The sequence below is a fragment of the Halictus rubicundus genome, chromosome 8, assembly GCF_050948215.1.
Source record: "Halictus rubicundus isolate RS-2024b chromosome 8, iyHalRubi1_principal, whole genome shotgun sequence".
NCBI classification, from domain to species: Eukaryota; Metazoa; Arthropoda; class Insecta; order Hymenoptera; family Halictidae; genus Halictus; species Halictus rubicundus.
In genome coordinates, this window is record NC_135156.1 from 15,801,896 (window position 1) to 15,825,810 (window position 23,915).

At 40.8% G+C, this 23,915-nt stretch overlaps 2 protein-coding genes across 2 annotated transcripts; one reads left to right on the forward strand and one right to left on the reverse strand.

Annotated features, from left to right (window-relative positions):
- The first annotated feature begins 11 nt into the window (after positions 1-11).
- On the forward strand, positions 12-6,322 carry Erf3 (eukaryotic translation release factor 3). Its single transcript, XM_076792193.1, has 7 exons — positions 12-1,131; positions 2,005-2,192; positions 2,379-2,499; positions 2,577-3,039; positions 3,131-3,437; positions 3,970-4,402; positions 4,596-6,322. The coding sequence occupies exons 1-7, from the start codon at positions 891-893 to the stop codon at positions 4,637-4,639; spliced, it is 1,797 nt and encodes a 598-aa protein (XP_076648308.1). The 5' UTR covers positions 12-890; the 3' UTR covers positions 4,640-6,322.
- A 293-nt stretch (positions 6,323-6,615) lies between these two features.
- Positions 6,616-23,367, reverse strand: LOC143356474 (acyl-CoA synthetase short-chain family member 3, mitochondrial). The gene is made up of 13 exons (XM_076792192.1): positions 23,272-23,367; positions 20,189-20,449; positions 12,863-13,028; positions 11,764-12,053; positions 11,349-11,445; positions 11,047-11,255; positions 10,548-10,776; positions 10,248-10,358; positions 9,646-9,845; positions 9,223-9,368; positions 8,930-9,152; positions 8,139-8,314; positions 6,616-6,980 (listed from the first exon to the last, which is right to left on the reverse strand). Exons 2-13 carry the CDS (start codon positions 20,298-20,300, stop codon positions 6,885-6,887), a joined length of 2,055 nt encoding a protein of 684 aa, XP_076648307.1. The 5' UTR covers positions 20,301-20,449; positions 23,272-23,367; the 3' UTR covers positions 6,616-6,884.
- Between the last annotated feature and the right edge of the window lie 548 nt (positions 23,368-23,915).

Consider the following 23,915-nt stretch of genomic DNA (forward strand, 5'->3'; position numbering starts at 1 on the left):
AGCGTTTTAATATGTTCTAAACCGATTATATGAAAACCTAAAAGATATGGGGTTATGCATTCCGAGTCGATTTTCCTAAGCGACAGAATCCTTCGGAGGTACATAAGAAAATAATGTATCATTATTTTCTGTGAAATGAACATTAGTCGCAGATATAAATACGCGTATTAACATATACAATTCTACACTTTAAGCATAAGTTTGATAACATTTTCTATATATAGTGCGTACACATTATGCGCATGCATGCGCATATACGCTCATGCTGCGGGTAAATCAGTAAAAAATACGCTGTCATTTTCGACGAACTAGAAAGAAACACGTCCCGGAGAGTCGTTGTTCCCCGTTTGGTGAAGGTGCGGGGCCGTTTCGTGAAAACGGGGTGTCTCCTTAGCATATTGCTTTTTTGTGGAAAGTTCCACGTTATCACGATGGGTTTCGGTGTTGCGCCAGGAATCGGGTTCGTGGTGCCAACATAACCGGTCGCGGGGCTAGAGATATTTGCGGGAAAAATCGCGGCTGGAAAAAAAAAGAACGATTTGGAAAGGTTGTTTGTCGGGAGGCGGTAAATCGGCTCGTCGAATTTCCTGTCGATTTCCGTCCGATTGGCCAGCGAGCGCGGCACGCGCGCAGGAACGTTCCCTTGGTTGAAAGTTGGTGTTTTGATGTTTGTAGTTCCGGCGAAGTGGAGCAACGAAACAGACCACGGGGGTCGCACGCGGGGTACCGATACGCGTGTTACGGTGTGCGCGGATATCGTAAATAATTATTTTTTTAAACCCCGTCCCAATCGCAGTCGCGGTTACGATCGAGATCCTGCACGTAGCATAGCGTGACTTTCGTGTACGATTTATCCACGAGGCCGGCTCGACTATCGAACTCTGTTAAATATGGCGAACAGTGTAGCACCAGATTCGTGGGAACAGCAGGCGGACAACGGAGACATCGGCCCGCCGCAGGACAAGTCCATCGAGAGCAAATTCTCGACTCTGAACGTGAACGCTGCGGAATTCGTGCCTTCATTCTGCATTCATTCTTCACCGCAGGACAGTAACGCGGCCGACAGTTCCTGCAATGTCGCTGTCATGACGAATAGTGTAACCACCTCTGTGCCCCCTGAAATACACCATGGTTAGTTCTAACAGAGAATCAAAACTAATCCTGTAACCGATCTGTCAGTCGGAGTCCGAATCTCCCAGCTGTGCAGTCCTGTCGGGCTGAGGTTTACCATCCTTTTGTTGTAGCTGCTCCGACTAACCCCCATTGCCTTGCTCACACAGAGAACCACGCAGCCTGGTAGTACCGCAGGACACGATCATTGAGCGAATGAAACTTTTGATCAGATGTTTAGACTCCAGTTGTAAACAGATATTGGTAATCGTTCTTCCTTGTAGCACAAGCAAACGTACTTACGTAGCGCATATATTACGAATGGAAACTCAACGTTGTGCAACGCTGGTGCTAATATTAAATAGAAAATATTTACACGTGCGATCAAAACATTCGGTTGACAATTAGGTGCTAGATTGATTTCAGGAAGATTTTCAGAACCTTTTCTGCTAATATAATATTTCATTCGCTGCGTAATCGTTGTGCAATTGCTCAGACTTTCTTAATTGTTGATTATATAAGTCTGCCCTATGTAATTTTGATTACTTTCACGTAAGAAGTATTTTTATGACTACTTTTTAATTGATTGCTCGATGATCGATTATATAAGAGATCTGTGATCTATAAATCACGTCGAATGTGTAAGAGATCATAAATCTATTTAATGTCTGATAAATTGAGCCTAATAAGTAGACTGTGGATCTATACTTAAAATAAAGATTGTATAAGGGGAACAAAACAGGTGCTAAATAGAAAGTATGTTCTCTCTTTAATGATTTTAATCGGCTGAACCTAACATATTGATATTTTTGTCATAAGTGAATAAAAGCTGTAGTTTACTAATAAGTAGGATGAGGATATTCGAATCTAAGGAATCGAACGGTTTTGTTCTAGGCAATACCACTCCAGTGGTTCTACCAGATCCAATTGGCAGCCGTGTGGAGGAACCGCCTGCCGGGGGAGGGGCTCCACCTCCGAATGTCACTGATCAAATAAATACTAGTCCTGAGCATCAACCAGCTGACTCCTGGGAAGAAGCAGCGGTGGATGGAGATCCTCTGTTAACTCCTGAAGATGAAGAAGTATGCTCAAGCTTTTATAAATAGCCTGACATACATAGGAGGAGCTCCCTCAGAGTTTGTTTAATTTTCAATTCTTAATACTCGTACTAAATTCTCCCTTAAGAAACGTTCGAACAGCTTGAGTAGGTAGTCAAACAGTCCCTTTGGTTGCCTGGCATCATCATTTCAAATTCGAATTGTTTCTAGGTTGACAATGAGGAAGACGAAGAAATGGTTGTTAAAGTACCTAAAAAGAAGCCTGTTAAGATAACTGAAGACACTAAGAGTAAAAAGGAGCATGTTAATGTTGTTTTTATAGGACACGTTGGTAAGTGGTGCATTTGCACGCGTATGCACAGGAATATAAGGACGATAAGATGATAATAATGATTGTATATGCTACAGATGCAGGAAAATCAACGATTGGTGGACAAATTATGGCATTAACGGGGATGGTGGACAAGAGAACCCTCGAGAAGTACGAGAGAGAAGCGAAGGAGAGAAGTAGAGAAACGTGGTACTTGAGTTGGGCGCTAGACACGAATCAAGAGGAGCGAGAGAAGGGAAAAACGGTGGAAGTTGGCAGGGCGTATTTTGAAACCGAGCGAAAGCATTTCACGATCCTGGACGCTCCAGGTCACAAGAGTTTTGTACCGAACATGATTGGCGGCACGGCACAGGCCGATCTCGCAGTTCTAGTAATCTCCGCGCGAAAGGGCGAGTTCGAGACTGGCTTCGACAGAGGCGGCCAGACAAGAGAACACGCTATGCTGGCCAAAACTGCTGGCGTGAAGCATTTGGTTGTGTTAGTAAATAAGATGGATGATCCGACCGTCGAGTGGGATGAGGGGAGGTACAATGAATGCAGGTGTGTATCGGGAATACAATCGAAGAGCCCGCGTCACGGATCACCGGCTAATCCGCATCGAAATATACTATTCGTTTGATTTTCTACACAGAGACAAAATACTGCCATACCTTCGCAAACTGGGATTCAACCCGGCAAAAGACCTCACCTTTATGCCAGTTTCCGGGCAGCTAGGCATCGGCTTGAAAGACCCAATACCGGAACATCTATGTACGTGGTACTCCGGCCCGCCATTCATATCTTTCATCGATTCCCTACCTTCGCTTAATCGTAAGAACAGCGGACCCTTCATCATGCCAATTGTTGATAAGTATAAGGACATGGGAACAGTGGTGATGGGCAAGGTCGAAGCTGGAGAAGCGAAGAAGGGACAGTCACTACTTGTTATGCCTAATAGGGTAACGTATCGATGGTTGCATGAGATACAGGGTATCCCTGCTAAATGGGATCACCTAAATATCTCCCCTATTGTTGTATGAACGAATCGTAAATCGAAATCTAATAGAACGAGGTCAGGATTTAAATCTTTAAATGCAAGTACAGTAGAGCCTCGATGGTCTGTGCTAATCAGTAGATAATACAACAATTACTTAGTTTCGGTACGTAACTATATCCTTATTGAATTGTGCAATAAATCGTGTAGCATATGGATTTTTAAAAATCAAACTATTGCTTTGCGGACCATATTCAGAAAAAAAAGATTAAACATCAGAGGCCCGGATAGTCGAAGTTCTACAGTATCTGAAGATGTTTGGAACGGTTATTAAGATCGTTGAATTTACTCTTTTATTTACTTACATCTTGAAATAGTGTTCGTTCTTAAAAGTTTTCTTTTTCATATGACAATAAATAAGATATTTAGTTGAGACATCTTGTATAAAAATCGTAGAGGCAGTTCTCGTTCTGATATGTTTGTTTGCGTGTTATTAGACGGCAGTGACGGTAGACCAATTGTGGTCGGATGATGAGGAAGTGACATCGGTTGGCCCCGGCGAGAATGTAAAGATCAAGTTGAAGGGTATTGAGGAGGAGGACGTGAGTCCTGGATTTGTACTTTGCGACAGCAACAATCCCATTAAGACCGGAAGAGTGTTCGACGCTCAGGTTGTTATTCTGGAGCATAAGAGCATCATCTGTGCTGGCTATAGTGCTGTAATGCACATCAACTGCGCGGCGGAGGAAGTCACAGTAAAGGCACTGATCTGTCTTGTCGATAAAAAGACGGGCGAGAAGAGCAAAACCAGGCCGAGGTTCGTCAAACAGGACCAAGTGGCCATCATGAGAATCGAATGCTCCGGTGTGATATGCCTTGAAAAGTTTAAATTGTTTCCACAGCTGGGACGTTTCACCCTCAGGGATGAAAGTGAGTATTTCGTTTTTTCTTTATTTGGGGAGGGGGCGGGGAGGTAATAAAAATCTGTGAATTATTCTTGGACAGTATTTTTTCGCTCCGGCGAAAGATAGCGGCAAAGAAAAGTATCAGTCGGTACTCAGGGGATCTATATATAGCGATTCGATAATACACGCGCTAACCGGTTCTATCCTGTATTTTCCAGATAAGACTATCGCGATCGGTAAGGTGCTGAAAGTGGTAGAGTAAATGTTGCTCAACTGTGACCACGGATTGGGATTATTAATCAATTTTTTGGGAAATACGACGAACGAACACATGCAGAAGAGTACGCAAAGCCGAACACAGTACGCACGAGAAAAGCAAAACAAACGAAACAACTAAACAAGGAGCAAAACGTTAACCAGCGTAAACGAACTATTCGCGGGCTGCCGTTAATTGTAACATACACTCATCTACACGCAAAAGAAGCAAGTAAATGAAAAAAAAAATATGAAAAATGAATTATATACGAAGTTTTGCGTCAAATGAAAAAAAAAAAAAATAAGAAGCACATTACATCGTATGCACAGACAGTTGGGCCGGGGTTCGGGGAAAACCACGAGGGGGGAGGGTGGGTATTTATAACCTGAAATAAAGAGGAAGAAAAAAAAAGCAAATAGATTTGATTATATAGATAAAAAAAGAAAACAAAAGGAGACAAGCAGCTAAAGTAAAGTAAATGAAACTCGAGAGCGCGCGCGTGTTCCTTCTAATTAGGTAAGCGGAACGACAGACACTCGCAGCGGAGTTTAATTATATGAAATCGAATAATGATCAAACGATACACCGGTGTCTCCTTTAATATTGTAAAACACGATATTTTTATTCTTCTGAGGTGCGAGACACTGAATGAGGGCAGGGGGAGAGGATCACCGATTTACCGCGAGTAAAAACAAACTAATGAAAAAAGAAATAACAAATATTATTAATATTATTGTAATGATTATTGAATAATTATTATTAAAAATTTGGTGGTAAGAAAAACTGAGAAAGGAAAGAGGAGAGGCAGAAAATTTATTCAGATAAAAATCAGCCGGATAGTGTTACACGACAATTTATAATTATAAAACAAATTATATTAATTATTATTATTATTATTACCATTATTATTATTATTATTATTATTATTATACTGTTTCTTATTAAATTGTCATTAAAAACAAATTTGCAACAAAGACACTGCTCTTCTAATTTCGATGTTAATTCTGGTTTTTCTCACGGTTTTGTGTATTGAGTTCGTTCATTTGCTTTTCGCTTGCACATGCTCCGTTTTCTTATGGCAGAAAAAACAAGAATTTATACGATTCCGCGTTCGACGCTGCCAACGTTCGTGTAATTGTATCGATGTAACTAAACAACTAATTAACACCAGATGTTCTTAACTTTGTGCTTCTCCAGGAGAAAAAGTCTCGACGATTTACTAGTTGATAATGCGACACAGGAACAACAAGACGAAACGCAAAACGATAAACGAAAAATTGAATATGTCGAGATTGAATCGAAAGGAAAGAGTTAATATAGAGAATTTTCAAAGCATACATTTGTTGTGAGTGCTTTCTTTACACGTTCTTGACTGCTTCTTCTTTTCTTTCTTTGCCGTTTACACACGTTCACCGGGCACACACGTTCGTATCTCCTTGTTTCTTCTCGTGTTTTTTTTTCATGTTTTTGACTTTTTTTATTTATAACATTGTACTTTCGGCGTTCATCTTTTTCTTTTTTTTTTCCCCGTAACGAAGCCTACGAACTAACCAGAACGTTACCAAGTCAGCTTTGATCTTTACCAATTGCTCGATGAGATGATCGTTTTACGAATTATGTTATATTTTTAAAGCTGTTAATATTATATCACAATTGGCATTATTAAAGCGAGATTTTGCGATCCACGTATACCAGAGATTTTTTTCCTTTTCTCTCTCACGATGACGCATGCGACATTGATGTGTGGTAATTTTTAAGGAGGCTTTTATTTCTTTTATTCTTGTTCTTCATCTTTTTCTGTTTTTTTTTCCCTAACGTTTTACATTAACGATTCGTTCAAATGTAATTATTAAACGTAGAGATAAGAAAAGGCCTATAAACAGCGAGTGGAAAGCTATGAATTATAAGTTGCTTGAGCTCCGACCTCGTTTCCCGATCACGATGGAGACCGTCATTGTTTCTTAAAAAACAAAACCAAAAAAAAGAGAAGATTGTTCACTTTATTGTACCGTTCAGAACAATGTTACACATAGATTTCCGTGCAATTTATATGGGATTAACTGTTGGGTAATCGGAGTTTCGTCGACGCGTCTTTCTCAAGCACACACACACACTCCTATGCGTGTCAGCTATATATCGTACGTAGGTTTATTACAATTTTATATACGATTATGAGAAGAAGAAAACAAAAAAAAAAAAGAGACAAAAGTTTATATAATAAAAAATGGTAAAAGCTTATAACTAACAGTTATCATTGAGGATCCGGCGCTAGTTTAGCGTATCCGAGCTTCTGAAGTACTTCTTTTATCTCGCGATACACCGACGCGTCCTCTATTGTACTTGAAATCTGGAAGAGAAACGAAGAACGGTATATTTTACATTGGCGAATAGTGAATGAATAAACGATATTACTCTTTATCTCGTACAAGAGAGACCCGGCATTTCATTTCACATTCCGTTTCACTATACCGGTACTTATCGGACAACGGGAAACGCTTTGAATCAGGCATGGGCACGGATTTGCCCTACGGGGCACTGACCCGGCTCTCTAGGGCCATTCTGCACTGCACGCCAAAATAACGGGCTCATGTATTTTTAAGATCATTTTAGACACAAGTAATTAGGTAGAAGGCAATTTTTCGGAATTTTTTATAAAAAAAAGTATGGTGTATTATAATTCCAAATTTGGTCCGTTTATTAACACTAGGTTTACGGAGCATTAAAAGTGAGTATTTTACATTACTTTGTAAAAATAAGAGGAATGTGTCTATCCAAGTTTTCAGCTATTTTTTAAATAATATATACCTAAGGAAATAAGTTTGTTGAGGTAATTCCACGCAGATTGATCTTCACAATCTCAGTAATCGTAAATTAAAAATATTAGAACCCGTCATTTTGACGGGTCCCGTAAACCTAGTGTTAACCAACATTTCAAGAGTGTACTAAAATTTGTTTACCTAACAATAATAATTTTCTTCGAAGTTACCGGAACTATTGTAACGATATTTGAGGCAAAACGTTTATTGCTGACGCGCACAATGTTAGTCATATTCTATGTAAATATGGGTAATTTGTGAACTGGATTCATTCTGTGAACTAGATATTCATTCGGTATCGTGGAATGTTTACTGGACGGATTTGTCAAGTCTCAGGTAATACAATTGTTAAATTAAAATGAAAAAGAGCAAGATAGAATAATGAATTGTAAGTTATAATATAATTTATTTCTGCTGTGGCATCTTTAATTTTAGTTCCGTTGTTTTGGCGTACCCTGTACAAACAGAGATAATCTTCTATTCTGTTCTCGAGACTGAAAGTTTCTTCTTCCGCTGACGTCACTCGCCCCCAAGATGCCCCCGGGGGCAATTACGACAGCTCCCGGGGCAAACGGCGCCTATTGTCCATGCCTGCTCGAAATTAACTCCAGAAAACTTACTCAGGACATTCTCCAATGTTAATTTAGTGTTTCTTTGCGAGTAGGAACGTTTATTTTCGCGCGGTTTACCTTGACGAGCTTGGATCGGGCCAACATGGCGATAGATTTGCGGATTGTCTTCCCCGAACGTGTTTTGGGCAGAGCTCGAACAGGTGCTGCGGTCCTAAACGATGCTATGGGCCCTATAGACCTCCTCACTGCAGCCACCAACTCCTCGTTAATTTGTTCTTCGTTTTTCGTCGAATCTGTTTAATAAAACAAACTCATCGGTCGTCAATTTCTGTAACACTCTTGAATTACTGGAGCTTCAAGCTCATTTGAGTATTTATAGGACAGTTAAAGGTGAAGCCTCGTATAACACGCTGGCATTCAACTGATTGTTTGGAAATCTCTTCTGGGAAATTTGTCGGATCGATTCGCAATTAAAGTATCGGGTTATCCTACAAGCAATATAGATCTTGTTTCGTGTTTCCTGCGAAATACAAGAATATGATCATAACCATTAGTATTTTATACATTTTCCAGAACTAATCATTGTGATTATGCTATTTCGTCTTCCAAAAGTACGAAAGGAAATCTGCACTAGTTACAAGATGACCGAATAATTTAATTAAACACAACTCTAATCAAAGTCTAACTCAAAGTTCCAAGCGGATCTATTCACAACTTTGTTTATATTCTATTATCTTTGTTATATTTGCAAACTTTTAAACAAAGTTTTCGAAGGAAACAGTTGAAGAATTACTTCACCCACGGCATTCTTGCCAAATCGTTTTATCCCCAGACTGTCCTCGTGGTACCATTAAAACGACACTGTCAAAGAAATGGTAACGAGGGCCAACGAAAGCGTAAATTCTCACCTGGTCTCATTATGTAAAGACACAAAGGAACCTCCCCCTTGGTCGGATCGGGAACACCGACGACAGCGGCCTCGGTGACCTCAGGATGTGCCATAATCACATCCTCCAGTGCCGCCGTAGACAATCTATGACCCGCGACGTTGATGACGTCGTCGTCGCGCGCCATAACGTAAACGAATCCGCACTCGTCTTTGTACCCGACGTCCATCGTGTCGTAGTAACCCTAAGACGTGTGTCACCAAAATTATCCGTTAGACAACGTTGCCATTTACCGTTTCGCACGTCGGACTTACCGGATGTCTAGAAAAATAGATCTCCTTGAAACGATCGGCTGCCTCGTATAGCGTCGAGATGCATCCTGGAGGCAGTGGCAGCTTTATGGCTATCCTGCCCATCTCGTGAGCTTCGGCCATACTGCCATCGTCCCTCAGAATGTCAACTAAAAATTAGGTAGGTTCGATCGCAATCAATTCTTATCATTTAGTTTTAATTCGCCGTCAGCTTCGCGCAGCAGAAATTTCGCAGAATCTTTATACGTGGACGCCTGTTTATTTTCTTAATGATTTTGTTGTGTCGGAAAATGTATCAACGTCTTAAAATTCTTTAAATGTCATTAACCCCAATTTCCAAGATATTAGGAATTTCGGACGAGAAAGGTTTTTCTTTTATAGCTGCCTTGAGCTGGTTTCTCGATTAAAGATTTTCGGGGTACGTACTGCGATAGCCAGGGATGGGAAGACCAGTGCTGTTCTTCGGCATTCTAGGACAGTGGCCGTACCCTAAACACAGAGCTGTGATGGGGTGTCCAGTTTCCGATTGCCACCAATTGTTTACAATCGGTACGTTGAACGCCATCTCCGCCCAGATTTTCGTTTCGTAGTCGCAGAACTCGCCGGCCACGAATATGGTCTTCAACCTGGAACCGTACGTGACCCGAACATGTTTTTCATTCTAATTTTTGCAGAAAATCCTGAGAGCGTCGTTATGCTATTCTTCAATTCATTGAAATTCTTAAGAGAAGGTGTAAACACAGAATCTTGCGACACGATTCAAAGAAACGGAAGAGTTGGCGCCGAAGACTCGAAGTTTAATTGCAGCATAGACTGCGGATCATTATGCAAAATAAACGCTTTCTGCATCAATTCCGAGGAACAGGGGCCAGATAAAAAGTTCGTTCATTCTTTAAGCATTTTAATAATTTGAAAATATTATAGTTGATCGACACTTCGAAATTCTCATGTTTGAATGCATAAAATCCGCAATCTAATACACGCTGAGAGGAATATGTAGTAGGTTTGTTTAAGGATGAAAGACTCACGACTTCGTCGAGTACTTCCGGCTCAGTTTTCGGTCCTCATCGTCGCGTCTTATCACTCGAAGCGCCGTCGGCACGCAGAACAACGCGTTCACGTTGTGCTGATCGATGACCCTGTGAAACGTGAGATTTTTATAAACAAAATCAGCATTTCAACAATCGTTTGCGAGTTTGCATGGAAATGGATCGACAATTATCGATATCATTGATCGTTGCTTCTTCAACTTGCAAAGAAGATTGTTGTAGTGAAACGGAAATGATTTACCAGTCAATCTCATAGCGAGTGTTTTTGCAGATTCGAACCTGAAGTATTGCGCAGCATCCGGCGTCCTATCAGGCTTGCCCTCGTACATTACGCTGGTGGCTCCATAGAGCAGGGGCCCATAGCAAATGTACGAAAGTCCGACTACCCATCCCAAGTCGGATGCCACCCACCAAACGGAGTCCTTGTCCACCCCATAAACCGTCTTCATGGTCCAACAAACGGACATGAGGTGTCCGCCGATCGTCCTCAGGATCCCTTTCGGTTGACCTTCGATCGAAAAGCTGGTTTATTGATCGCGAACAAAATCCTCAACTTCCCCCACCCTCGCGATGCCATCTTTACGCAAACGATGATGTATCAGTCGTAGAAAAATTTGAATTGATGACCTTGGCTTTTTGAAATTGACGCGAACAATTTTCATTTTGCATACAATTCCGCAATCGACTCACTATATTTCGGTAAAGTCATTCTTTTTGGGCACGCTATTCTATTAGGTCGAGTAGTTAAAAATAAAATCGCAACATTTACGTCAATTACCTGTTGTTCCGGAGGTGTACAAGATATACAAACTATCGTTGGCCTCGACAGGCTGGCACGAATGGGGTATCGACCGTGCCATCGCAGTGTCCCAATCGATTTGATCATTGCTGAGTGTGCTCTGCCATATGTTCCTTCTCTGGAACACTATGCATCGTGGTTTTTGCACGGTGATGATGCTCAACGCCTTGTTCAGCATGTCTGTGTACCTGTACGCGAAATCATAGCGTGTAGATAAGCGTTGATCGTCGTTGAATTAACGAGGAATGCGAATTTTTACGCAACAGACAGATCGTACGTACTGAATCACTTTGGTCGGCTCTAGACCGCAGCTGGCTGCGATTATGACTTTGGGTTTTGCGTGATTTATCCTGGTGGCCAGTTCATTTGCAGCGAATCCTGCAAAAATGATCCTTAACTTCCGCGTGTTGTTTAATCGTTTTACAACTTTTATCTCTCAAGATCTGTAATTCCGGTCAAATGACCGGGACTCGGTTTTTTATTTTCAAATTGTCGAAATTATGGAGGCTCATTTCATGGGAAATGGTTGAATGAATTTCTTAATGCGAGCATGTATTATAATTGTCATTCTTATAAAGCAATGCATGCATTTTATAGAAATGTTTAGTTCACTGGATCCGCAGTTAAACCATTAAAGAGGAAGAAATACCTGGATTGGTCTCCACGGTAAAATTGAGTTGCGATAATTACACTTACCACCGAATACTACCGAATGGACAGCACCGAGCCGCGCGGTCGCCAAAATGGCGATTATGGTTTCCGGAATCAACGGCATGTATATAATCACGACGTCCCCTTTGCCTACACCCATCTCTGCCAGACATCCAGCTAATTTTGACGTTTTCTCAAACATCTCGTTGTAAGTCACTTTTCGGATCGTCGATATCAACGGACTGTCATGAATTAAGGCCACCTTGTTACCGTTCCCAGCCAGAACATGGCGATCGACCGCGTTGTAGCAGGCATTCAATTCTCCGTTGACGAACCTTTTCAAATGCATCTTTAATTTTATACATCTGCATTCCCTGAAGTTCATTTAAGATCTAAGCTGCACAGGATTATTGTTAGTTACATTTATTTGATATCTTCACCCTCGAGGAACCGAGGACTCGGTCAACACCTTGACCTTTTCGTTCCTCCATTATCTTAGCCTTCATTCGTTCTTCCATTACCTCATTCAACCCCCTCTCCTTTTTCCACCCACATTTTTTCTCGCTCCATATTTTACTTGTTTATCGTAGTTAAGTAGTCAGCCTCCTCTTTCTTAACGAACTCCTAACATTATTAGAAAATCTTTACCTTGTTTTGTACTATTCATTTCTTAGGTCCCACCTGTTCAACTCTTTCACTAAAATTCTATGTAGACCACGGATTTCACGCATTTATGGCAAAAATGTAAAATAAATAATTCTGGTATTATTGTTGACTTGTTAAGACCATTTTTATTTTGCATAACAATCCGTAGTCTAATTTTGTAAATAATCTACTAGTAGCGTCGCTTCTTTGGCAATTTTATTATCCTTTGCAGAATTTTATTAACATTGCAGAAATGCATCGAAACGACGCCATCGCTTCAGGTTTAAATAAAGTCGGCGACGAACGAGGCGAAGATATCGGACGCAGGATAATTGTCTCGCAGTAAACATTTTTATAGGATAATTGGCAACATTCTGTTTCGCGGGAACGATGTTCCAGCGACGCCGAGCGTCTGCGGGATGATGGCTCATGAAAGATTAACGAGGTACAGAATCGATGGCGTCCCGACGACGTATATAAATTATAAATGAACACCTACCATTTCGTGAATGGCGGGTTGGAATTGTCCAGGACCTTCGTCCACGGTTTGCTCCAGTCGATGCATTCTGACACCTCGCCCCAGAACTTCTCTGGCTCCTCCAGCGACCTCCGGTACGCCTCGTGGTACGTGGGACAATGGGAATAATGAGGGCTGACGATGTAATCTGGAGAACATAATGTTTCGCTTGCGATTTAGTCTCCTTCGACCTCGAAACCGGGCGAATGGATTCGTGTCGCGAGAGCTTCTCGATCTTTCATTCATTCTTCCATGTAATTGTCGCATCAGTTTCTATTTTACTAATTTCTAAAACAACTTTTCCAACCAATTTTGAACAATTTGTTCTCTCTCTTCCCCATATTTTTTCCACCGTTTTCTGGCGATTTTAATGGCGTCCGTCACCTATTCGCGCGGCGACCCTTGTGCTACTCCAACGCTGAAGGTACAGGTTGCGATAACGTTGCAAATAAAAATCGTACAACAAGTTTTCTGGTCTCGTTGCAGAGGTCAGACATCAATCTTCAAGTTCGGGGTGGTCCGAGTCGCCGAAAAAATTTTGGAACTTCGCAGACACGTCTGAATCGATGTTCCGCTAAATTATTTCGACAAAAATGCTGGCGATGCTGACGGAACTGCAAATTTGCATTAAATCGTCAGGGAAAAATCAAACGGCACTCTTTAAGGTCCCGTTATGTTCGTATGACTTCAGTCTTCAAATGCATGGTAGCCCCAGTCGCGAGAAAAATTGATATAATCGAGGAAAAATTTACATCGACGACCGGTGATAATTTTAATGGCGACTGGAATTGTACGCAAGACGACAACGACAAGCGCCCCGGCAGTTTCCAAGCTATCGCGAAAGTGAAAGTGCAGAGAACGCTGTCGTAAAATTAACTATGGCAAATTGGCGACGCCAGGAAGCGTTGTTGCTTCGCCGTCGAATAACAATGATCGTAATAAGAGCCATTCGTTGAACCAGAGACATCGATGAGTCTCGTAATACACCATTATCACGGCGTCGTAAAAGAACGGACAGAAATAGTAATCCGTTATATACATATAATGAATTAAAGGCGACTGACAATGTCAGGAAGTGGCATTAACTTAACGGGGAATAACAGTGGCAGCTAATGTCGGCTTAACGTATAGCTGTCGGACAAAACACAGTCGCAAAAAAAGAAATACTAATTGCATCCCTCCTAAAAACTGGCGTCTTTGCGTCAAAACCGTTCCGGCGTTTTCGATGTTAATTTTATGGGGAGTAACAATCAATAAACATCTCTGCCAGTGAACAGAAACACTTTAAAGGGAAGAGGAGAATTTCTCTCGGAAGGAGCAACAGTATCGATTACCGCGCGATCGACACCTGTTGCACAAAATGGAACACGCGGGTTATTTCGCGATTGATTACTATAGATCACTGTTCAAGACTTTCATTTTTATAATAATATTTTAATTTTCAACATCAACATTCCGGCTCCCCCCCCCCGTCCCCCGAGATGGAACAGGATTGGGGTGATTATGAACGATATCGATGTCTTTGAAAATTCATGATCTCCAAACCTTGGCCACAATGAATAACATTAATGACATTAAAAGTTATGGAAATGTATGCGCCTCGGCGCTATCAGATAATGAACCGTTCCAAACCGGCCCGAGTAAATAACCCGTCTAAATATTATAAAATTTCTAGGACAATGTCAGGGGCCGTTTATGCCTGCGGAGATTGTTTTCTTCATTGTCCCCCGCAGAGACCGCCAATTAATGCGTCCGGCGTTTCGCTGCAACGCGAAATCAAATTACCGGGAACTGTTTAATTACTTGCTCGGGCCGTACAGTGGGCCAGAATGGTAAAAAGCTCGACAAAATTCATGCCTCTGTTGATTATAAATTATTAATTACAGACAGAACGATTTTAGGGATTTTTGAAACCGTCGAGTCTGATTCTAGAATCACTTATTTGCTAGAATGGGAAACTGTTTTTATAACCTTCTTAACCTTCTTCTTCTTCGTTTTTATATACCTTCTACGGGGTGTTTCAATCAAAGAGCTTTGAAATTGCTATGAAATTATTATTAGTTGTAATTCTCTTTCACTCATTACGAAATTACTTGCTTAAACAAATTTTTTCTAATTAATTCCGCCTATTTTATAGAATCGGCCCACTGTAGGGCTGGTGAACTTCGAGATCGAACGTTGTCGAATCTATGAATATTTTATGCTATTCTTTCCTCGCCGGGAAATCGTTCCGACGCGTTTTCGTTTCGAGCTGGTTGGACTCGTGCGAGCCACCACATGCATACGATAATCATCCTAACGAAACTGTTCGGTGGCGAAAGGTCGGGGAACCTTGAACTTGCCTGATTCGACAAGTATAACAAGTATGTCACTTTTCCTTCGGCTTCTGTCGCGACCAAAAACATCAATTTTCTATTACACCTTCTAAATCGCAATTTACCTTGCAAATTGCAGTGGAACGACAGGAAAAACTCGTACATCGAATTTCGAAGGTTCGTTGTAAAGGGGAGTCTTCGATCTTCAAGTTCGGGGTGGTCCGAGTCGCGAACAAAATTTTTGGAACTTCCTGGACGCGTCTGCATCGATCCCTGTTCTGCTTAATTGTTTCGTATCATTCGTAAAATCGTACGTCGAAGGGTTAAAACATAAGGATTCTAGAACATTTCAATTTCTGAAGATCCATATCAATTTGGACTAAATTTTGGGAAGGGAGAAGGTATTTGATTTCCCTAGGGTCGCGGAGCGACGTCAAGTACCTGCTTGAGAAGGTATATAATACCATTAATACTGTCGTATATTTAGGGTATTCCTCGAATCAGTGACGCCTGCCAGAAAAAAAGGGGCCGGATAAAGAGAGTCATATTGGATTTCAACCCCGGATTTCCGGTTGATGGGCCGCAAATCCACCGACCACTCCTTATTTAACCTAACGCTGGGTTTTGGCTTGTATTCTGGCTATGGAATGTTCATATCGTGTATACTGAATTAATTTAAAGAGACAGATGGTCGACAAAACACTGTATTTAAGGTTCGGTTGTTCTTGTTGTAATGGTGTACAGAACCATTTTGAAGCGAATCTTAATTGGGCTCACACGACGTATGAAAAAAAAAAGTGTTTGCCCTTAATTTCTTTTCCAGAGACATCAGGGTCACCTTAATTTTTCAAAGAAGACTATTGTAGACTACAATTATAAAATTCGACTATTGTACGATACTTTTTCACAAAGTTATAGTAGGTTAAAGTTGTGGAAAGATTTGTGTACGGCGAAGTGATTCTTCAATTTCGTAGAATTTTCATTCATTCCTGCACGAAGCACGACTTAAACCGTTCAAGCAGTTTTTGCTGACTATCGTGAAGGAACGGCGAACAATAGTTCATGAAGTACTATCTGCTTAAGTGGCGCGTGACATTATTGAACAGGCATTCAATTCACACGGGTCAACGTTGCTCGAAAATGACTCAAAGTATTGCGTAGTTCACAGCCACGGAATTATTCTTGTAGACATTGCTCCATAAAAACGTCGCCAATGGTTAATTATTAATTATAGCTAACTATTACACTATTAATACTATTGCACTATTAATGATAGCTAATTATGATCGTACACATGTGATCGTGGAATCGCTTGCAAGGTACAAGAGTAACGACAATGGTAACAGGAGAGTATCTAGTCGCGTTAATAGAGAAATAATTTATCGTGTTACCGCGATCGTTGTTCAACTCAATTTTCATCTGACTCGTGTGACCGCGTCTGATGAATATTTATACTACCACGACGGTAGCATTGTCTTACCGATATATTTTTTTGCCTTCGACGATGAATTATTCATCGGTAGACGTCGGCACCGAGTCCATAGTGATTTCCTATGCTGCACGTGTAACTTTAAACTGTCGCTCGCGTTTCCGGGTATCGTGTGAAATTGCCTTAACACGGTCTCGCCGGCGCTCAATCGTAGTTTTACTTTCGTACGAATCGTTTAGCGACGACCTTGTACCACGACGACCATACTGATCGACGATCTAACCCATGGATCATGGCAATCATGTCGTCGTTCGCCGCTGCGTTACGAAAACTGACGCAGATATCATTAAATTAAATTAGCTGCTAGAAGATCGTGTATTTGATGAAATGATTTGTCTGACTCTTCGAAAAACTTCGACTCTCAAATGGTAAGCCGGCTTTCGCATTCAAGAGCTAACAGCTGTTAACAATTTAAGGAGAAAATCCTCGGGCCACCTGCAGTCTTTGAAAGGTTAACAATGTTGTTTAGAGTCTGCAAGAGATCGATAAAGTCAAACTCCCCCGCAGTAGAATCGCAAATACTCTGGCAGCTCCAGTAGTAAACACCGGATTAGGCCAGACAGTGGTACAGCGTGCGCTGCGCGGGTTCTCTTTTTGCTCATGCCAGCTAGGAGCTTGTCCCATAGTTACTAGGTATACAAACGAATCATTCGAAGCCTTTAAAAGATTAATCGTTCTCGCGATGAATAATTAATCTTGACTACTTAAAACAAACGGAAGCCGTCTCCTGCAAAATGGTTTAAAGTTTCGGAGTACACTGGCTGAACGCTTCGTTAAGAGCTTGATTTTCTTTTTGCGATTGGTGGCTGGAAGAATCGAATTGTTGTTCATTTGTATATCTAATATCTATTAATATTTGAAGGTGCAGTAGTCCAATAAATCGATCGAATGTTACAATTGTAAAATGACGAGGGATTATATTTATACAATTGAATCAACGTCGAGTTATTATTGTACGAGAGTTATTGTTCCCATAAGTAATTTTAGAGAACGTATAATAGGATGAGACAGAAAAAGTATATTTCACTGCCTAGAAAATGTGCGGACGGAAATAAGATTCCTTACATTTTCGAAATTTGCAGATGCCATAAATTGACGAAGACTTGCATAGTAAAGTGTACAGGGTGTCCCAAAAATTTTGTGTTTCCTTGAAAGGAATAATTCTTAAGGGCATTTGAGATAGCTTTTTCCTTCACGAAAATGTTCTCCGCGGCTTGTTTAGGGAGTTGTTAACGAAAAACACGGACCAATCAGGTATAAAAGACCTGGAAACAAATTGGAAAATAAAAAGTGCCACGGAAGACGCATTTAAACGAAATGGAAATAATGTAATGATAATTCTCTAGACGAGAAATTCTATTCTAATGCTTCCCATCATTAGATATTTTATCGCTGCCCTTTGGACATGGCACTCTCGTCTTTTTCCGGTTGCCATAATCGCAACACTGGTAGCTAATGCTGATATGTGATTCGGTTACGTGTGAAACATTTGCATTTTTCTCACCGAAAGGAATTTTCGAGCTTGTAAGTAGGACTCAGAGGACATTTGTTATTCCGAGTTTGCATAATGCGCATCGTCAGCCTAGCCGGTCGATTGAACATATGTTAACGAGATCGTAACACGCGTTTGTTTCAGGCACTTAATTTGAGGAACTTAATACCGGTATAATGTGGATGTGAGTCCCGACACATCGTTCGACAACGATTGAGATTAGCTTTGACTATTATGCGGAAAAGTGTTGACGATCCGAGCTGCTCAATTAGACGTGAACGTTTATCGCGCAGATAGCAGCTGCGGACGAACAATCTAATTCTGTTAATGGGCATTATGCGTGTTTCTTGACAATGAGATTTCGACGAGGACCGTTCTGCGCAGCTGCGGTGCTCAAGGGAATCGTGTTACCGGCAAAATGCGTCGCAAATGCGTCCTTATCCGATTAAAAAATGAAAACTTGTTACCTATATTTGCATAAATATATATGATCGTAAGAAGATTAAGAGTAAATTTCAATTTCGATCACTGTTCTTGTTAACTAATTCGGAAAATAGCGACCAGTGTACCTTCGAATTGCAATAAAACGGCAGGAAAAATTCGTACCTCAAGTTTTAAGGGTTCGTTGGGAAGGGGAAACTTCAATCTTTAAATCCATGGTAGTCTGAGTCGCGGGAAAAATTGTTCAAACTCCATAGACACATTTGAATTTGCAAAATTGTTTTTCCTTTAGAAGAAGGACTATCCTCGCTCTCTCACCTGCTGCTAAGCGCAAAAGTATTGTAGGAAAAAAATATTTTATGGGAATGAAAATAGAGACTCCGCCCTTCCGAATGAGCGAAGGTACACCCCTGTACGATTTTTTTCAACGAAGTTACACCATCTCAAACATCGACGCTGTCCACCCGCGATTGACCGTGCTTCTCCTTTAATTTCGATCGTCGGTGTGCTCACATTATTCCACGAAAATGCTAAACAAAAGCAACTCCTTCACGCCGGGCTCAGAAACTGTGAAACGAGACGGGAAGTTTTTTAATTTTAGCGTGAACTCTAGTTCGATTGATCTTCGCACCTTCTCACGATGCAAGATAAAGAACGACGCCATTTTGGTTTTTATCTCGGGGAAAAGAAGCCATTTCTGGGTCCGAGAGAGTCGAACAATACACATAACTCAAAAGTATTACAAGGTTGATTTCAATTTTTCAGATGCCATCGCGCAAACCACTATGGAGCATATTGCGATAGTGTCGGTTATCGCCGATGGTCACTTACCATTTTTACTTTTATCTACAACACTAAACGTACTGTATGTTGGAATTGGAAATTCGTTAACTCTAGATAACTGAACTTCATGCACGAAAACGACAACGTCAATTGGAGACACGAATATGGTTGAATGCCTTTTATTTATTGTATTGAATTTAGTAATTGAAGCATTCGATCAAACTTTCTGATCGTCATTGTCACGAACGCTTAGTTGTCTAGGATTAAAACGAAGTACAGTGAATTCTCGATATAAGTCCACACTACCGCGGGGCATACCGCTTGATCTAAGCCGGATCCTCGGGTCGGTGCACCGACATAGATCGGCGACCGAGGGGCTAGGCAAACTGACTAAGATCGTACAGCTCCGTGCGGCTTAGATCAAGACCTTACTGTACATTGAAAAGGAATTTGAACAAGGCGCATTCATTGGAAAGCGATTTGAGCCTAGTGTTGGGAAGACTGTTTGAAAACAAAACTGTTTAAACAGACTGTCGACTTACCGTAGAAGCGACAAAAATACGCACAGTCTCTTTTAAACAATTCTTTGATGCTGTCGTACGAGAGTCTGTACTTTCAATAATTATAAAATGTAATGTTAAAATGTTTACTTAAAGACGGCGCGGAAGAAACTGACGGGCCCGAAACCGATAATTTAAACATCGCCGGAGGAAGAAGAGTTCTCCGCGTATTTTTCCCGCGGAAAATTCTCATGGTTGTTTTGCTTGCGAACGTGGAAAAATACTCACCGTCGTTGTTTCTCTTCAGCGTCCTCTCGCTCGCGATGGACGATTGGAAATTCGTCTTCTGCGAGTCGGGGGACTGCTGGGCGAACAGGTCGGCGCCCACCTGTCGCAGCATCGTCTGGAAAAGTCCTGGAAAAGTCCTGGAAACTCGGTGTCCTCTCGATGTCTGTAAGGTGCGGGGGCGGCAGTTCGAGGCCGGGTCCACCCACAATGTCTCCCGGCCACTTTTCAGGCTCGAGATCGCTCGAGTCGGCCACTCCGTCGCTGAAAACGACAGTTCTATAAACAATCCCCCCCAAATTATACTGCATAACGCGCGGTTAACACTTTCGAGAATACGCACAATAGCTAGTTTCGCCGAAATACTGGCCAATGGTAATATTTGTCTACCTATGGCATAAATAATAATAATTAAAATAATGAATGATTATTATGACTCTAAAATGATAATAATGTCCTTTTTTCTTGATGTTATAAGTATCAGAATGATATATTTATTTTCTTTCCATGTAACAATGATGTTACTTCGATGGATGTAAAATATATTTAGCTTTTCATGTAGCAGTTTCTTGAAGTTTATACACTAATTAATCAATTCTATTCTTCTTCTTTATCTCTCGAAAATAGCAAAGAAATCACGTCCGTGTCGTTAGAATTTACTAAATTGGATTATGTTACTTACTAAAACGATGTATAATGTTAACGTTACTTGTTTCGAGATTTTTAATCTTACGCTGTAAATGTGCCACTTGCAAAACTAGTGAGACCATGTAGGTTTAGAATTAGGCACTCTAAATAAGCAAAACGCGATACTCCGTTACGAGTCTATGGTCGGCAAAGAAATGACAATAACACGCAATATCACAAATTAATGCAGGAAAATACAACGATAACCTTTCTTGAGGAATCTTCAAGGGTTATTTAAACAAATTTTCCGCTTGATCTCGCTTGATACATAGCTGTTCCCCTAATTAGGGAAGAGGAAAAAGCTATGCAGGTCTTTTAGTCGTCACTATTGCAACTGCACTGATGCGTTTAAACCAGACCAACAAATGCTCGTTCGCTCCCCACTTCAACTCCCCAAACTCATGCATATTTGGTTTGTTATGTGTTTTGTTTCTGCTTGTTCTTCTGTCTTCCGTTAACAAAATGATTATCAGAATTTTTCCTCAATGACGAGTACACTTGTTATTGGAAATTGGTATTTGTGAAAAACTATGATTTAGCATTCCGAAATGAAATGCAACACATAAATCTTCAAAATAAAGGAACTTGCCACTGTGTGATGTCTAGACCGCGGATCTTTATGTAAAATAAAAATTGGCTGCATCAATGGTAAGAAGCAGGAGCCACATAAACATTTAATTCATGATCTTAACAAGCTGAAAACAGTATGTTGATATTCGTAAATTGTTCTAATCTTTCTTCCGTTTTTCCGACACGGGTCTTGCCGGAGCTTATTTCAATTGAACTAGCAGAATAATTTTCTGTATTTTTGGATAATATTAGTTTCACTAATAAATAGTATATGTTTATAATACGTGCTCGGTGAAGCGTCTACGTTAATATGTATTATTATATTTTTCTACATTTCCTATCCGGATAGTCACCATTGCATGCACTGTGTAAATATAAGAGAATGGTAAACATGATTTTTATTAAACACAATTGCAAATTGTGAAAAAAACAATTTTCTTTATATCTTTAAGCACTATCTTCTAAGCATAATGAGGGATTCGTTAAATGAAATGTACAATTGTGTGATTATTAAAAAAGATTAACAAAACACGGAGAACAATGCTCAACAATGAATAAAACAATCTTCCTAAAATCTTGCAGCTTTATTTGGAACTCGGCGACCAAAATTCACAGTTGACCGATTACTGTCCCCAGTAAAATGTTGACATAACAGTGGAAATAATGCTCGAAAATTTTCTGAAAAGTAGCAGAAAGAAGAAGGGGATTTCGAAGGATCAAAAATGAAATTAGCATCGGTCGAGGGGTGGAAAGAAATATTTTCGGACATTTATGCGCCACGGATTGTCCATGGGACGGACGAAAAAATTAGGGTTGTACGTCGCTCTCCCACCCTTGCTGCTCCGAAACGAACCCTCCCATATGTTTGACTTTCAAAGAGTTTATTCCGAAGATCCGTCGAGACACATGTTCACCTCGGTCGAACATTATAATCGCGGCGAAATTTTCTAGTTCGTGGATTCGACGCAAATGTGCTGTTTCGAAAAAGAAAAATTTCTGGAAGTTTGAAAAAGTAGACCGTGTGCGTATGTGCTTGTAAAACACATTGTTTGGTTCTGTAAGCTTTGTGGCATACAGTCAAAGTGAAGTTCTACCAGCGACCGACGCGCGTATTTGATTTCGAAAGAAAGTTTCGGCTATGGTTTTCCTCTCTACCGTCTCGTTTTCAATTCCACCGCTGTAGAGCGTGTCCAGCTGTAATTTTAACGTCATCGAATCGTCAATCAAACAGGAATTAGTGTCTGCTACTCGATAGTGTCTCGCTGTGTTCTCCAAACTTCGCCGAAATGGGGAAAATAAGGTACAACGAGCGCTTAAGGGGGAAAGTCAACCCTAATTTCTATAAAGATAAGCCAAGTTTCCGATTTTTTTTACAGATAATTACCAAATGAAAAGTCCTAATATTTTGCAGCTACAAAACTGTAACTTTCAGATCTGTATTACAATTTTCTGTAAGTCGAAATATTTGAAAATGGCGGAGTCATTCGTTGCGAAACGGGTCAACGAAGTTCTTCCTGTTGAACAATCAGTTATAAATATTAAATGATATTATCTAACAAGTAATAGATAAGCGCCCTCGGTTGCATTTCAACAATGACCAGGTGGTGTAAGTAATGAGAATAATGTGGAGAAGTAGCAACAACAATGTCGAATTGAATAATGATCTACCATTTAAAAAACGATATGGCAGGCCGTTCTTAGGGGAGGTCACAGGTCTGACCGCTGCTTATACTACAATAAAGGTTTATTTTAAATTCAGAGTACGTTTAAAAAGATTAGAAAAACGTACACTCGAGATTAGAAACGGATTTTTTCCCATCGAATTTTACCAGTGGATCTCGACGATCTCCCAGTCTCCGGCGTTGATAGAACCGTCCGAAGTCTCGACGTCCGACGTTTCTTGGCAAACTTTCCGGCTGTTAATCCATTACAACAACTTTTCTGAAGCTCGCGACGAACTTGGGTTCAAATGATCGTGGATCGCGGTCGGCCCCCTCCGATAACCGGGGCACGTCGTCACTGACGAAGAATGACGTAGAATGTGGTGACCAATCTACATTCGGATTGAAATTTGATCCGTAGGTCGTCGCATTCGATTAAAGCTTAAATCGTCGGACAGTCGAAAGACTTTCTGTTATGTAAAAATAGCGATAGACAGGTAGCAAGCAGAGATTTCGCTAATTCGAAGACGTGTCCAACGATTAGGGTTTCTTTTATATTTTCACCGAGTTTCGCCGTCTTTCGGCCATCTTCTTGCCAACTTTTCGATCCCAGTTTTGTAAAGACTGGCGATATAAATCGGTTTCACGGAAGCGGCAGAGATCTACGGTAGTGATTAAGCTGTCCGCGGCAGCGTGTGTCACGGCGAATATACTTTCCACAATTTTCCGGTGTATTAGACGGTCAAGGTGGAGCACGAATCAAAGAAGCAGAACTGTTCAGGCAAAAACACCGAGAGACGAAGTCTCGTCTC